This window comes from Apodemus sylvaticus, chromosome X, assembly GCF_947179515.1.
Source record: "Apodemus sylvaticus chromosome X, mApoSyl1.1, whole genome shotgun sequence".
Taxonomy (NCBI): Eukaryota; Metazoa; Chordata; class Mammalia; order Rodentia; family Muridae; genus Apodemus; species Apodemus sylvaticus.
The window spans coordinates 133,119,492-133,133,097 of record NC_067495.1 but is presented as its reverse complement, the minus strand read 5'-3'; the positions used below and the strand labels follow the sequence as shown (position 1 = coordinate 133,133,097).

The following is a 13,606-nucleotide window of genomic DNA, read 5'->3' as shown; positions in this document are numbered from 1 at the left end:
CACATCAGCAGACGCCCTTGGGATTAAAGATGATCATCACACTGTTTTCAGGTTTTGATAAGTGTCTTCTAAGGAGGGGGCCTGGGAATACTGGCACATATAAAGATTGGTGCTTACCACTGTGCCCTCCCGCAGAGCAGCCAAAGGGCTTGAAGAATCAATATTTCTTAATGCTACCTATGGCTCCAACATTGTTCAGAGATTCTTTAATGAGTATCCCTGTGGGAGAAGTTACCATGGACATGACTGCTTCTCCATCTGAGATAAAGTACACTGTTTAGCCCTCAACATCTATTTTGACCACAGGCTCCTGAGGGTTGATCTCAATGGAGTCTCTTAACTTTCAATCTGAGTCTATATCCCAAGTGGCAGCTTCAGCCCACTGTGGGGCCTTTTGTTTCTCTGTGGCTGGTGCAGGGGCCTTTTTTTCCTTGCGAGGTTCTTTCTTTGGCTCCTGGTTCTCTCTTTCTGTGATAGTCATTGTTCTAGTGTGGTTCTTCCTTGCAGTAAGAACATTTGTCCCCCTGTAATAGCATCTGGTGATCTCCTTATCTTTTAGGTTGCTGAGTGTCTAAATTTTCTCCAATAGCCAATGTGAACACCATCCTTTTTAGCTTTTTTCTCTAATTACTTTTCTGTTTATTTTCAGCCTCTTCCATGTTAGCAACCACTTTGATGGTGATGTTGATGTCCTGTTCAGTATTCATTAGTGTGAATCACTTTTGCTTTTAGAGCTTTCAGATAACATCAAGTGCCAACTGTTGGGCAAAGCTGTGTTGACTATTGACCAATGCACATGTGCTTCTGGGTCAAAATGCGTATCCTATCTTTAAGTGTCACCACGCTGATCCTGGAATTGTTTGGGGACTCCTGAGTGACTTCTGAAATTATGACAAGAATTGTGACTTGCAAAATCTCCATCCTGAACTCCTCCGGGATGACTTTTCTCATTCTGAGAAAGGCCTGGAGACCTTTTGGTGTGTTGGGGTTACATTCGGGACATTCAGTACTGAAGATATCAGTAAATCACTCTACATTAGTAGTGTGTGTGTGTGTGTGTGTGTGTGTGTGTCTGTGTGTGTGTGTGGTGCTTTAATGACCAAGCAAGCAGTTGCTGCCCGTAAGATCATATATACTTCATCTGCAGTAATAAAAAGGGGGGCAGTCAGGAGTTGTTGACAGTTGTCTCAAGTAGGGTGGTGGCTAAGCATAATGGTGGCCAGAAAGTTGATCACAACTTAGGGCTGCTCTGCGTATGGTACGGTATGATGTCAATAGTTAGGGATATCAACAGTGGTGAATGGCTGATAAACTTATGGGACTGGGATTAGTCTGCGAATCCCATCTTTCTGGAGACTGGCTGACCTTGGAGATTGATACAACAGGAATAAGAGCAACAGAAGTCTTCAAGGCATCTGGACCTTAAGCCATCTGAGGTGAGAGATCTCCTCTAGTGGTCTGTGGTCAATGGATCCAATAGCAGCTTTGGTATGAGCTTTCTTTGGGTGGCCAGAAGAATATAAAACAAACATTGGAGCTTGGGTTTCTGGAGTCTGAGGGTGGGGATGGTCACACCCAGAAGAAAGGGTATACAGTGGATGTTCTGTATCTTGATCATCTACCTGGCTTTGGCATGGTTGAAACTATGAAAGGGTAGTATAAAAGTGGATTCCTAAAGGGCATGGAATTGAATCCTGTCATGGGGGTGAAGGGCCATACCCAGTACTGACATAAAGCAACTTTTCAGGTGGCCTTGGCCTTCAGTGCAGGCAACCCTAAATCTTCCTCTGGTGGCCAGGTCCAGAATTCTTTCTGAAGCCCAGAAAATGATGAAGGAAAGAAAGCTAGCTTCAGACAAGAACAACAACATGAAATCAATACTTGTGGCACCACCTCTGAGCCTAATAAAAGTTTGTTCCATCTTTCTGTTTACAGTAAAGCTGAGTTTGATCTTTCATTCCTCTGAATTGACTATTTTGTACACTACCATAGGAAGGGGATCTATAGATAAGCACAATATTTACCAAATGAAGTGCTGGTAGTGAATGAAAATTTTCATTGAGAAATAAACTTTGGAAAGGCTCAAAGACACACAAATTGGAAGGCAAGCTGAAAGGTGAAATCATACCTGGTTACATTTGCCTGCTCACTCCTGGGATATTGAGCTAAATACATTTCTCCCACGTGGTGCTTGGAGGCCCACAAGGCCACTGGCAGTAGAGAATCTGCTCCGGTTTATGAGAATAATGCATTTACCTGACACTGGGGGTGTTTGCTTGTTAAATCACTATCCAATAGCACATGTTTTTGAACTGACAAGCTACCTGCCTAAAGTGAGTCAGGTTGTCAATGAAATTACCAGGGTGTTCAAAAAAAAAAAAAAGAGTCATAGCACACAGAACTTTGGATTACCTGTCAATATTATTTTAATACACCAGAACCTTAGACATAAGGTCGAAATGAATTACAAGGTCTCCTTAATTCTCAGTTTCCACCGGGGTCATTGACACAGCTCTCCATGAACATTGTGGTTGTATACTTTCCACAGTGACCACGTCCACTATGTTGTTTAATCTGGGTGTATACCCAGAAGGCATATGGAGAGAATCAAGGGTAAAAAATATGCTGGATTCCACCATGCCATTTCTTCCATCAATGCTAGTAACATAAACCTATGATGAGAAACAATGGTAGTGAGTCTGGGGAAGCAATGTAACCCACCACAGACGGCCCTCCACACCCCCAGACTCCCAGCTCCAATCAGCAGGTCTCTCACCACATCATGACCTCACACTCTACCTCCCTGACTTTACAACTCAGTCTCAGGCTGTCCTAACCAAGGTCTGACCTGCCTTAATCAGTAGGCTGAACAAACCCAAAGCACTGAATGTTTCCCCACAATTTCCTCATAGCCAAGATGATTTTCTAACTGTTGTCAACAGCACAGCCTAACATCAAGGAAAACACACAACTTAGAATTAAGCACACATTTAGGAATTAAAACACACACACACACACACACACACACACACACACACACACACACACACTACATTGATCTCTGCTTATTTCCTTTTCAGTCAGTGAACACAGGTGTCCACTCTGGCAGGGGACATACTGCCAAACATACTAAACAAAATCCTGGACAAGAAAAGAAAGAAGGAGAGGCAGCTGCCTACCCATGACAAGACAACATGGAGGTGAATTACCTCTTCCATATATTGAGTGTTTAGGGGGCTCACAGAGTGGATATTGATCTTTGACGTTCCTGGATTGGTGGAATACTCAACAAGCAGTAAGTCTCCTTTGAAAGGCTTAAATGCTAAAACAGCCAAGAAAGTGAGAATGATTCAGTATTAATACAGTCTGGTCACATCACATATCCTATGTCCTTCCTCACTTCCATAAGTTGAGTAACTTTTCCTGCGTGTAAAGTAATTTCCCAAATACTTAATCAACTTAAACTTCTTCCTAGAGGAAGAAAAGAAGAAAGCCCTGTAAACACTGGTTCTTTTACAATGATGCTTTTGTCAGGCAGTGAGAAAGACATGTGTGGTGCAAGTATTTTCAAGATACATCACTTACACTTACGCAGTGCCATCATTGATTAGATTTTGAATGTATCCTTGGGCAGTGACACAAAGATTAGACTCTCTGCATTCAGAAATGCAATGGATGGGTTTCCTACTCTCATGGGCAATGCTCTGTTACATGTGAGTTTCCAGTAGTTTTGAGGAACCGTATGTGAAAAACCAAAATTAAAAAATCACTCAGCCATCAATCGACTGAGGCAGGAAAACCACAAGGTCACGTGGTGATGGTGGTCACAGGGGACAGGATCTATAGGGAATGTTTAAAATGCTGGCATTTCCCCCTGTATTGTAACTTACTTTCAATTTCAAGGACACTCCCACACTCTTTCCAGCTTAAAACCCAAGCTCAATACTTATATTTCTTGCTCTGTTTTTAAAGCTATAACTCCTACCTCCTGAAAACATGTACAATGGGAAGCACTTTTCTTTGCTTATGTACACATCTTCTTCAGTTACTGAGGTGACACAGCTAATGCAAAGTTTTCTGCCAAGTTTTGATGGTTCACTGCCTTCAGGAAGATCATTCATAGCTTTCACCTATAAGAGAAGACAATGACTGCAGGTGAAATAAAAATTACACACAGGTGATTGCACCCTTACCACGGATTCCCCATCAAAACAATAGCATCTACTCCTGGGCATAGAAGGGGTGCTATCATATCTGTATTGAAGTGCATCAAATCTACAGGTTATGAAGACATTTTTAAGTAAACAGGAAAACCAGGCCTACGACCTTGTCAGACACACCAGACCCAGGTGATGTGCAACTCCCTCATTTTAACCTCATAAAGAGGTGTACAACTATCACTTTGATGGCAATGGCCCCCAGTGACCTGTTTTCTGACACATGATGGTTTAGTTAAAGATTGTCAGGGACAAGCAAAGAATGGTCCTGGCTCTTCACCTGAGCTCATTCCTTGTTGCTGATAAGTTCTATTTACCTGCTTTTTCCAGTCCTGTAGATTACCCCTGTGGCCCTCATTCAATCAGCCCACCCGTTCCTGACCGTGGAGAAAGTCCTGCTCTTTGGCTCTGCATCTGGACATAGATCTGTATGATGATGATCCACAGCACCTGACTCTACAGAAGCAGTTCCTTTACTACAGTCTGTTTCAGTTTCTAATCTCATCAACGAAGACTCTATTTACATTGTTATCATCCTATTTCTGAATGTTCCTGACAATCTCCTGAGGCCTCTTTAACCCTGTGTGTGCATTATGTAACCTGTAGTTTTTGTTCCTTTACATATTGATTGTGATGAGATTTAGGAATAGTGATTAAGGGGGCTGGAGAGATGACTCAGCAGTTAAGAGCACTGACTGCTCTTTCTTCCATAGGTTCTGAGTTCAAATCCCAGCAACTACATGGTACCTCACAACCATCTGTAATTAGGGTTGATGTCCTCTTCTGGTGTGTCTGAAGACAGCAACAGTGTACTCATACATAAATAAATCATAAAAAATGGATAGTGATTAAGATTGTAATAAAAGAAGCTGTATATTCTTGTCCAGATTACCAAAGAAAGCAGGATTTTCTGGTAAACTGCCACCATTGAAATCACTGATTTTAAGTGAGGTAACCCAGTCTCAAAGCTCAATCATGGTATGCACTCTCTAATAAGTGGATATTAACCTAGAAAATTGGAATACCCAAAACCTAATCCACACATCAAATGAGGTACAAGAATGATGGAGGAGTTCTGGAAAGACTCAGTGTAACAGTATAAGGCAAAACCAGAACAGGGAAGTGGGAAGGTGTATATGGGACAACAGGGGGAGGGAAGGGGACTTATGTGACTTTCGGGGAGTGGGGGGCCAGAAAAGGGGAAATCATTTGAAATATAATAAAAAATATATCGAATAAAGTATTCATTAAAATAGAAATCACTGTTTTATCAATCTATTGTTATTCGACAAATTCTGACTTTGTGGGTAAGCATGAGTGTTTTCCTATGTTCCTGACAGAGTGCACTTATGGCAGAATTGATATTTCAAAAATATTCAGAAAACAAAAACCTAGATTAAAAAAGTTGTGAGAGAACACATAACTAATTTCCTAGTAAATATATTTTTGTGATTATGGAAAGACCTATCGGGAATCTATTTATAAGAAGAACAAGATGGACTCAGGGCGGCGGCGGCGGCGGTAGCAGTGGCTGCTCCAGCTGAAGGGCCATCAGCAGTGGAACCAAGGCGACACAGGGTCCAGTTAGGCCCTGCGCCCACGACCACTGACCTTCGCTGACCAGCCGGGCGGCAAGCAACTGCGGTTCTGCGGAGCCTTTCGCTGCACGGAAGCCACTTCAGAACTCGGCTGCCCGCCAGTCAGGAGAGACTCACCGCCATCTTGATCCCGGGCTCCAGAGATCAGTCAGACTGAGGAAACACACCTAAGGGTCAAAGACAAACACTACCTTAGAGTAAAAGGCTGGAAGACAATTTTACAAGCAAATGGTCTCAGGAAACAAGCTGGAGTAGCCATTTTAATATCAGATAAAATTGACTTTCAACCCAAAGTCATCAAAAGAGACTCTGAGGGACACTTCTTGCTGGTCAAAGGAAAAATACAACAAGAAGAACTCTCAATCCTGAACATCTATGCTCCAAATGCAAGGGCACCCTCTTTCATAAAAGAAACTTTATTAAAACTCAAAGCACACATTGCACCTAACACAATAATTGTTGGTGACTTCAACACTGCACTTTCCTCAATGGACCGATCAGGAAAACAGAAACTAAACAAGGACACAATGAAACTAATTGAAGCTTTGGACCAATTAGATTTAACTGATATATATAGAACATTCTATCCTAAAACAAAAGAATATACCTTTTTTTCAGCACCTCATGGTACCTTCTCCAAAATCGACCATATAATTGGTCACAAGACAGACCTCAACAAATATAAAAAGATAGAACTAATCCCATGCCTCCTATCTGATCACTATGGAATAAAAGTGGTCTTCAATAGCAACAGAAACAACAGAAAACCCACAAACACGTGGAGATTGAACAATACTCTACTCAATGACACCTTGGTCAAGGAAGAAATAAAGAAAGAAATTAAAGACTTTTTAGAACACAATGAAAATGAAAACACAACATACCCAAATCTATGGGACACAATGAAAGCAGTGCTAAGAGGAAAACTCATAGCCCTGAGTGCCTCCAAAAAGAAAATGGAGAGAGCATACATTACCAACTTAATGACACACCTGAAAGCCCTAGAACAAAAAGAAGCTATTTCACCCAGGAGGAGTAGAAGGCAGGAAATCATCAAACTCAGGGCCGAAATCAATCAAGTAGAAACAAAGAGAACCATACAAAAAATCAACAAAACTAGGAGCTGGTTCTTTGAGAAAATCAACAAGATAGATAAACCCTTAGCCAGACTGACCAAAGGGCACAGAGAAAGTATCCAAATTAACAAACTTAGAAATGAAAAGGGAGACATAACAACGGAAACTGAGGAAATCCAAAAAATCATCAGATCCTACTACAAGAGCCTGTACTCAACACAACTGGAGAATCTGGAGGAAATGGACAATTTCCTTGACAGATACCAAATACCAAAATTAAATCAGGACCAACTAGACCATCTAAACAGTCCCATAAAGCCTAAAGAAATAGAAGGAGTCATAGAAAGTCTTCCAACCAAAAAAAGCACAGGACCAGATGGTTTCAGTGCAGAATTCTACCAGACCTTCAAAGAAGAGTTAACACCAATACTCTTCAAACTATTCCACAAAATAGAAACAGAAGGAACACTACCCAATTCCTTCTACGAAGCCACAATTACGCTGATACCAAAGCCACACAAAGATCCAACAAAGAAAGAGAACTTCAGACCAATTTCCCTTATGAACATCGATGCAAAAATACTCAACAAAATTCTTGCCAACCGAATCCAAGAACACATCAAAACGATCATCCACCATGATCAAGTAGGCTTTATCCCTGGAATGCAGGGTTGGTTCAATATACGGAAATCCATCAATACAATCCACTACATAAACAAACTCAAAGAACAAAATCATATGGTCATTTCATTGGATGCTGAAAAAGCATTTGACAAAATTCAGCATCCTTTCATGCTTAAAGTCTTGGAGAGAACAGGAATTCAAGGCCCATACCTAAACATAGTAAAAGCAATATACAGCAAACCGGTAGCCAGCATCAAACTAAACGGAGAGAAACTTGAAGCAATCCCACTGAAATCAGGGACCAGACAAGGCTGCCCCCTTTCTCCTTATCTTTTCAATATTGTACTTGAGGTACTAGCTCGGGCAATTCGACAACATAAGGAGGTCAAAGGGATACAAATTGGAAAGGAGGAAGTCAAACTATCATTATTTGCAGACGACATGATCGTCTACCTAAGTGACCCAAAGAACTCCACTAGAGAGCTCCTACAGCTGATAAACAACTTCAGCAAAGTGGCAGGTTATAAAGTCAACTCAAGCAAATCAGTGGCCTTCCTATACTCAAAGGATAAGCAGGCTGAGAAAGAAATTAGGGAAATGACCCCCTTCACAATAGCCACAAACAGTATAAAGTATCTTGGGGTGACTCTTACCAAACATGCGAAAGATCTGTATGGCAAGAACTTCAAGACTCTGAAGAAGGAAATGGAAGAAGACCTCAAAAAATGGGAAAACCTCCCATGCTCATGGATCGGTAGAATCAATATAGTTAAAATGGCCATTTTGCCTAAAGCACTATACAGATTCAATGCAATACCCATCAAAATCCCAACTCAATTCTTCACAGAGTTAGAAAGAGCAATTATCAAATTCATCTGGAACAACAAAAAACCCAGGATAGCTAAAACTATTCTCAGCAACAAAAGAAAATCTGGGGGAATCAGTATCCCTGACCTCAAGCAATACTACAGAGCAATAGTGTTAAAAACTGCATGGTATTGGTACAGTGACAGGCAGGAGGATCAATGGAACAGGATTGAAGATCCAGAAATGAACCCACACACCTATGGCCACTTGATCCTCGACAAAGAGGCTGAAAACATCCAATGGAAAAAAGATAGCCTTTTCAACAAATGGTGCTGGTTCAACTGGAGGTCAGCATGCAGAAGAATGCGAATTGATCCATCCTTGTCTCCTTGTACTAAGCTCAAATCCAAATGGATCAAGGACCTCCACATAAAGCCAGACACTCTGAAGCTAATAGAAAAGAAACTGGGGAAGACCCTTGAGGACATCGGTACAGGGAGAAAGTTTCTGAACAGAACACCAATAGCGTATGCTCTAAGAGCAAGAATTGACAAATGGGACCTCATAAGGTTACAGAGTTTCTGTAAGGCAAAGGACACCGTCAAGAGGACAGATCGGCAACCAACAAATTGGGAAAAGATCTTCACCAATCCTACATCAGATAGAGGGCTAATATCCAATATATATAAAGAACTCAAGAAGTTAGACTCCAGAAAACCGAACAACCCTATTAAAAAATGGGGTACAGAGTTAAACAAAGAATTCTCACCTGAAGAACTTCGGATGGCGGAGAAGCATCTTAAAAAATGCTCCACTTCATTAGTCATTAGGGAAATGCAAATCAAAACAACCCTAAGATTTCATCTTACACCAGTCAGAATGGCCAAGATTAAAAATTCAGGAGACAGCAGGTGTTGGAGAGGGTGCGGAGAAAGAGGAACACTCCTCCACTGCTGGTGGGGTTGCAAATTGGTACAACCACTCTGGAAAGCAGTCTGGCGGTTCCTCCGAAAACTGGGCACCTCACTTCCAGAAGATCCTGCTATACCACTCCTGGGCATATACCCAGAGGATTCCCCACCATGTAATAAGGATACATGCTCTACTATGTTCATAGCAGCCCTATTTATAATTGCCAGATGCTGGAAAGAACCCAGGTATCCCTCAACAGAAGAGTGGATACAAAAAATGTGGTATATCTACACAATGGAGTACTATTCAGCCATTAGAAACAATGAATTCATGAAATTCTTAGGCAAATGGATGGAGCTAGAGAACATCATACTAAGTGAGGTAACCCAGACTCAAAAGGTGAATCATGGTATGCACTCACTAATAAGTGGTTATTAACCTAGAAAACTGGAATACCCAAAACATAATCCACACATCAAATGAGATACAAGAAGAAAGCAGGAGTGGTCCCTGGTTCTGGAAAGACTCAGTGAAACAGTATTTGGCAAAACCAGAACGGGGAACTGGGAAGGGGTGGGAGGGAGGACAGGGGAAGAGAAGGGGGCTTACGGGACTTTCGGGGAGTGGGGGGGGGCTAGAAAAGGGGAAATCATTTGAAATGTAAATAAATTATATCAAATAAAAAAAAAAAAAAAAAAAAAAAAGAAAAAAAAAAAAAAAAGAAGAACAAGATGTAAAAATTATAACTGTATCATTTAGATGTTAAAAATCAAAATAATATTAGACTCTGCTTCTGTTTTCAATCTTACCATAAATAATAATAATAATAATAATAATGTCTGTTTAAAAATACTTGCAAAGGGATCTTCTGTTGCCAGCCTTTGAGACTCTCAATTGAGACAGTATAACTAAAAATAATTTGACAATAGCCATCAATATATAAATAGCAGAACTGAAGTGATACAGAATTGTTAGCCTTCCAAAACTTATAGTAGTATTTAAAAGTTTGATTTATGTTGAATATACTTTATTTCAGGGATAGAAAGTTAGCTCAGTGTTGAAGAGCACTTGGTGTTGTTGCAAGGGACCCAGGTAAAAAACACTGCATCTACTTGGAGGCTTCCTACCTCTTCTGCCAAGAGGCCCACATGTGGAAGACAGATGCAGGCCAAACACTCACACACATAAATACAAATAAATCTAAAAATTAATCAATGATGCACACTTTAGCTGACATGGAAAAGTGTGTAAGATATACTGTCACATTAATTCTGGTAGTTTGGACGTTGAATAGAAAATAGCTGGTCACTATATGATAGAAGTTACTGGATTATACAGAATCATCATTTACATATTGTTGAAATGTTAACAGAAGACAAAATATCTAGTAAGCAAAGAAGCATCACTGCATTTAAATATTAGAAAATTAAATCCATTACTCTCAGAGAAGTGGGTTGTCAACTTTGACCATATACCAACATTGTTGGAATCTTTTTTAAAAAATTAGGTTTTCCCCTTGTAACTCTGGTTGGCATGGAACTATGTAGACAAGGCTGGGCTCAAACTCATAGAAAGTCACCTGCTTCTGACTCTGGAGTGCTGGGATTAATGCCATGCACCACCGTGCTCACCCAATGTAGGACTTGCCTAACAAGCTCAGATATTTGAACCCTTGGTCCCCAGTTGGAGACACTGTTAAGTGAGGTTTAGGAGGTGTGAGCTTGCTAGAAAAAAATTGAAAATTTTAGAGATTAGCAACATTTCTAGTTCTGCCTCTGTGCTTTGTAATTGTATTTGAAGAGGTGAGCACTCAGCTTCCTGTTTCTGTCACCATACCTGCTGCTTTCTCCTATACCTCTTGGTCATGATGATCTCTTACTTTTCTAGAACCATAAGCGCAAGTAAAACACTCTTCCGTAAGTTACTCTGGTCACGGCATTTTATCACAGCAACACAACAGCAAGCAATACAGTAAGAGCCTCTACAGAACCTCAGCCATACCTTGATTGCTTTCGGGATATGAGTTCTTTGGTTTTCTCCCACAAGTGCAAGGACATTTGTCCCGATTTGCAGAGGTGTGTTGTCACTGATTACGTCCATATTGAAGAGGATGGTTTCATTAATCCAGCCGTAGTCCATACACAGAGAGGTTACAACACCCTGAACGGACTTAAACTTGGAGTTATCTACGACACAGGAAAACAAGGTCACACTGGTCCATGTCAAATGCAAGCATCCCCTACACACAAGTTCTACTCTCACCACCCCTGTAGATAATGAGCACACAGCATCACTTCTCTGACCACTAGACAACAGCCATCCCTGCATCCTAAGGTTGTGACTGCTGAATGGCACCTCCGTGTCATCTCTTTCTGCTGTGGGTGACCTGTCCCAGTGAGACTGTAACGTGTGTTCATCCACCTGCTCAGGAAGCCCCTTTAAACTGGTATACTATGCCTAGTATACATACGCCTGAGTCGGCAGCAGGAGCACGTGTGGAGCCGGAGCTCTAGATCCTCCAACCTCCCTCTGACAAAGCACTAAAAGACGCCTGCAGATGTCAGGACGCTTGGCCAAACTTTCTTGTGTGCTTCACGTGAATAATGGGTAAGTGATGTTTGGGGATGTGGCTCCAGTACCCTGCTGGGACAGCCGGCCACCGTCCTTTATGGTGGCCCCCTTACAACCCTGCCTCCTGGCTGCTTCAGATACTTGTGTGCCTGAAAAACAAGGCTAAATTCCCTCTCAAAGTGAGAGGTCCCCCTTCTCTGGGGGATAGACAGAGGCACTTTCGAGGACAAGATGCGAAGGCAGAGACAGGACAGCCCACAAAGCCTGTGTCACCTGTTCTGTGAGTGTGTGCAAACACCCTCCGGCTTTGGCATACGGGAGGAGCTTGGCACACAGTTAAGTGCTGGCCTAATGTGGAAACTCAGGCACATCCTCACGATGAACGGCCACCCAGGGTCCCCCTTGGCTATTTGCACCTTAAGATGGAGGATAGCCTTTATGAGGAATCTCCTTGAGTGGGTGTATTGTGGAGGTGGTTCCCAGATTACCTAGAGGCTGTTCCTGTGATGTTTCTTCAGACATGTTCCTCCTTAGAAAGAATGCAGATGCCCACCGTAGAAGTTTAAGCATGGTGGTATCACCATCAGCTTGGGCAATGCCGAAGGCTTACAGATGACTCAGCAGGCTTCCTTTTTCTGACTCTTGGTATATGGTCCTCTTCCCTAGCCTCTGTGAGATGAAAGTATATGGCTAAAGGGAGGCTCTCAGGAAAGCCAGGGACAGTGTGCCTCCCTGGTCCCTGCCAGCTTCCCTTAAACCTCCGTCTCCAGGGAGAGCCCACCTCTTTCCACTGGCCAGCCAATGAGAAACAACGGTGTGTTTACATCACTGCTTATGTCATTGCCTCTAGCCAATGAGAGGCACCAGGGAAGGGCGCTCAGTCCTGCCCACCCATTATGAGGGCACCAACAGGAAGTTCTCTGGAAAAGCCACTTGCAATTGTGCCCTTGGGTAATCAGTTTGGTTTTAAGGGGCTGGCTGTTTTCTACATTTTCATGAGAGAGTCAGGAATTTGTCTTAGGAAGTGTAGCAGAAACTGGTGTCCCTGCTCTGCCTTTAATCCCAGCACTTGGGAGGCAGAAGCAAGTGGATTTCTGAGTTCTGAGGCCAGCCTGGTCTACAGAATGAATTGCAGGACAGCCAGGGCTACACAGAGAAACCCTGTCTCGAAAAAACCAAATCAGTCAAACAAACAAACAAACAAATAAAAAAAATATCATGCTTAGTGGTGGATATAAGCACTAGCCACCTAGTATTGTTTTAATCAGGGACAGAATGTGTGATGTGTGTGTGTCCTCTGTTTTGGGATAGCATTCCTTTTGTTTAATGTGCATTGATGTTTTACCTATCTGTTTGTATGAGGATGTTGGGTTCCCTGGAACTGGAGTTAAAGAGAGTTTTGAGTCATCATGTGGGTGCTGGGAATTGAACCTGGATCCTCTTAAGCACCGAGTCATCTCTACACTACACTGCAACCTCCCTATTTTATACTAGGACATTGTTTATATGTTGTAGTAAAATTCTATTTTATTTGCAGTGTTACCACGTGGAGGCTAGAACTGCCATTGAGAATATTCCATTTTTATCTGTCAGTTAACCACAGCCCTATAATAAGTGTTTATTGTGGAATTGCTTGATAATATTTGTACCACTTAAAAAATATTCATTAATATTCATTATTTTAAGAAGCTGGGTTTCTGGTGGCTTGTATTAGAAAGTTCCTTCAAAGGCATCAGGGTACCTACACATGTCCGTGGAGGTTATGCATAGACTAGAATTGTCCAAAGCACGAAAGAATGAG

The 13,606-nt window shown here is 41.9% G+C and overlaps 1 protein-coding gene across 1 annotated transcript; it reads right to left on the bottom strand.

The window, feature by feature from the left end:
- Positions 1-2,440: 2,440 nt before the first annotated feature.
- LOC127675541 (cancer/testis antigen 55-like) lies at positions 2,441-12,512 on the bottom strand. Its single transcript, XM_052171616.1, has 5 exons — positions 12,294-12,512; positions 11,236-11,420; positions 3,986-4,130; positions 3,210-3,322; positions 2,441-2,672 (listed from the first exon to the last, which is right to left on the bottom strand). Exons 1-5 carry the CDS (start codon positions 12,373-12,375, stop codon positions 2,478-2,480), a joined length of 720 nt encoding a protein of 239 aa, XP_052027576.1. The 5' UTR covers positions 12,376-12,512; the 3' UTR covers positions 2,441-2,477.
- Between the last annotated feature and the right edge of the window lie 1,094 nt (positions 12,513-13,606).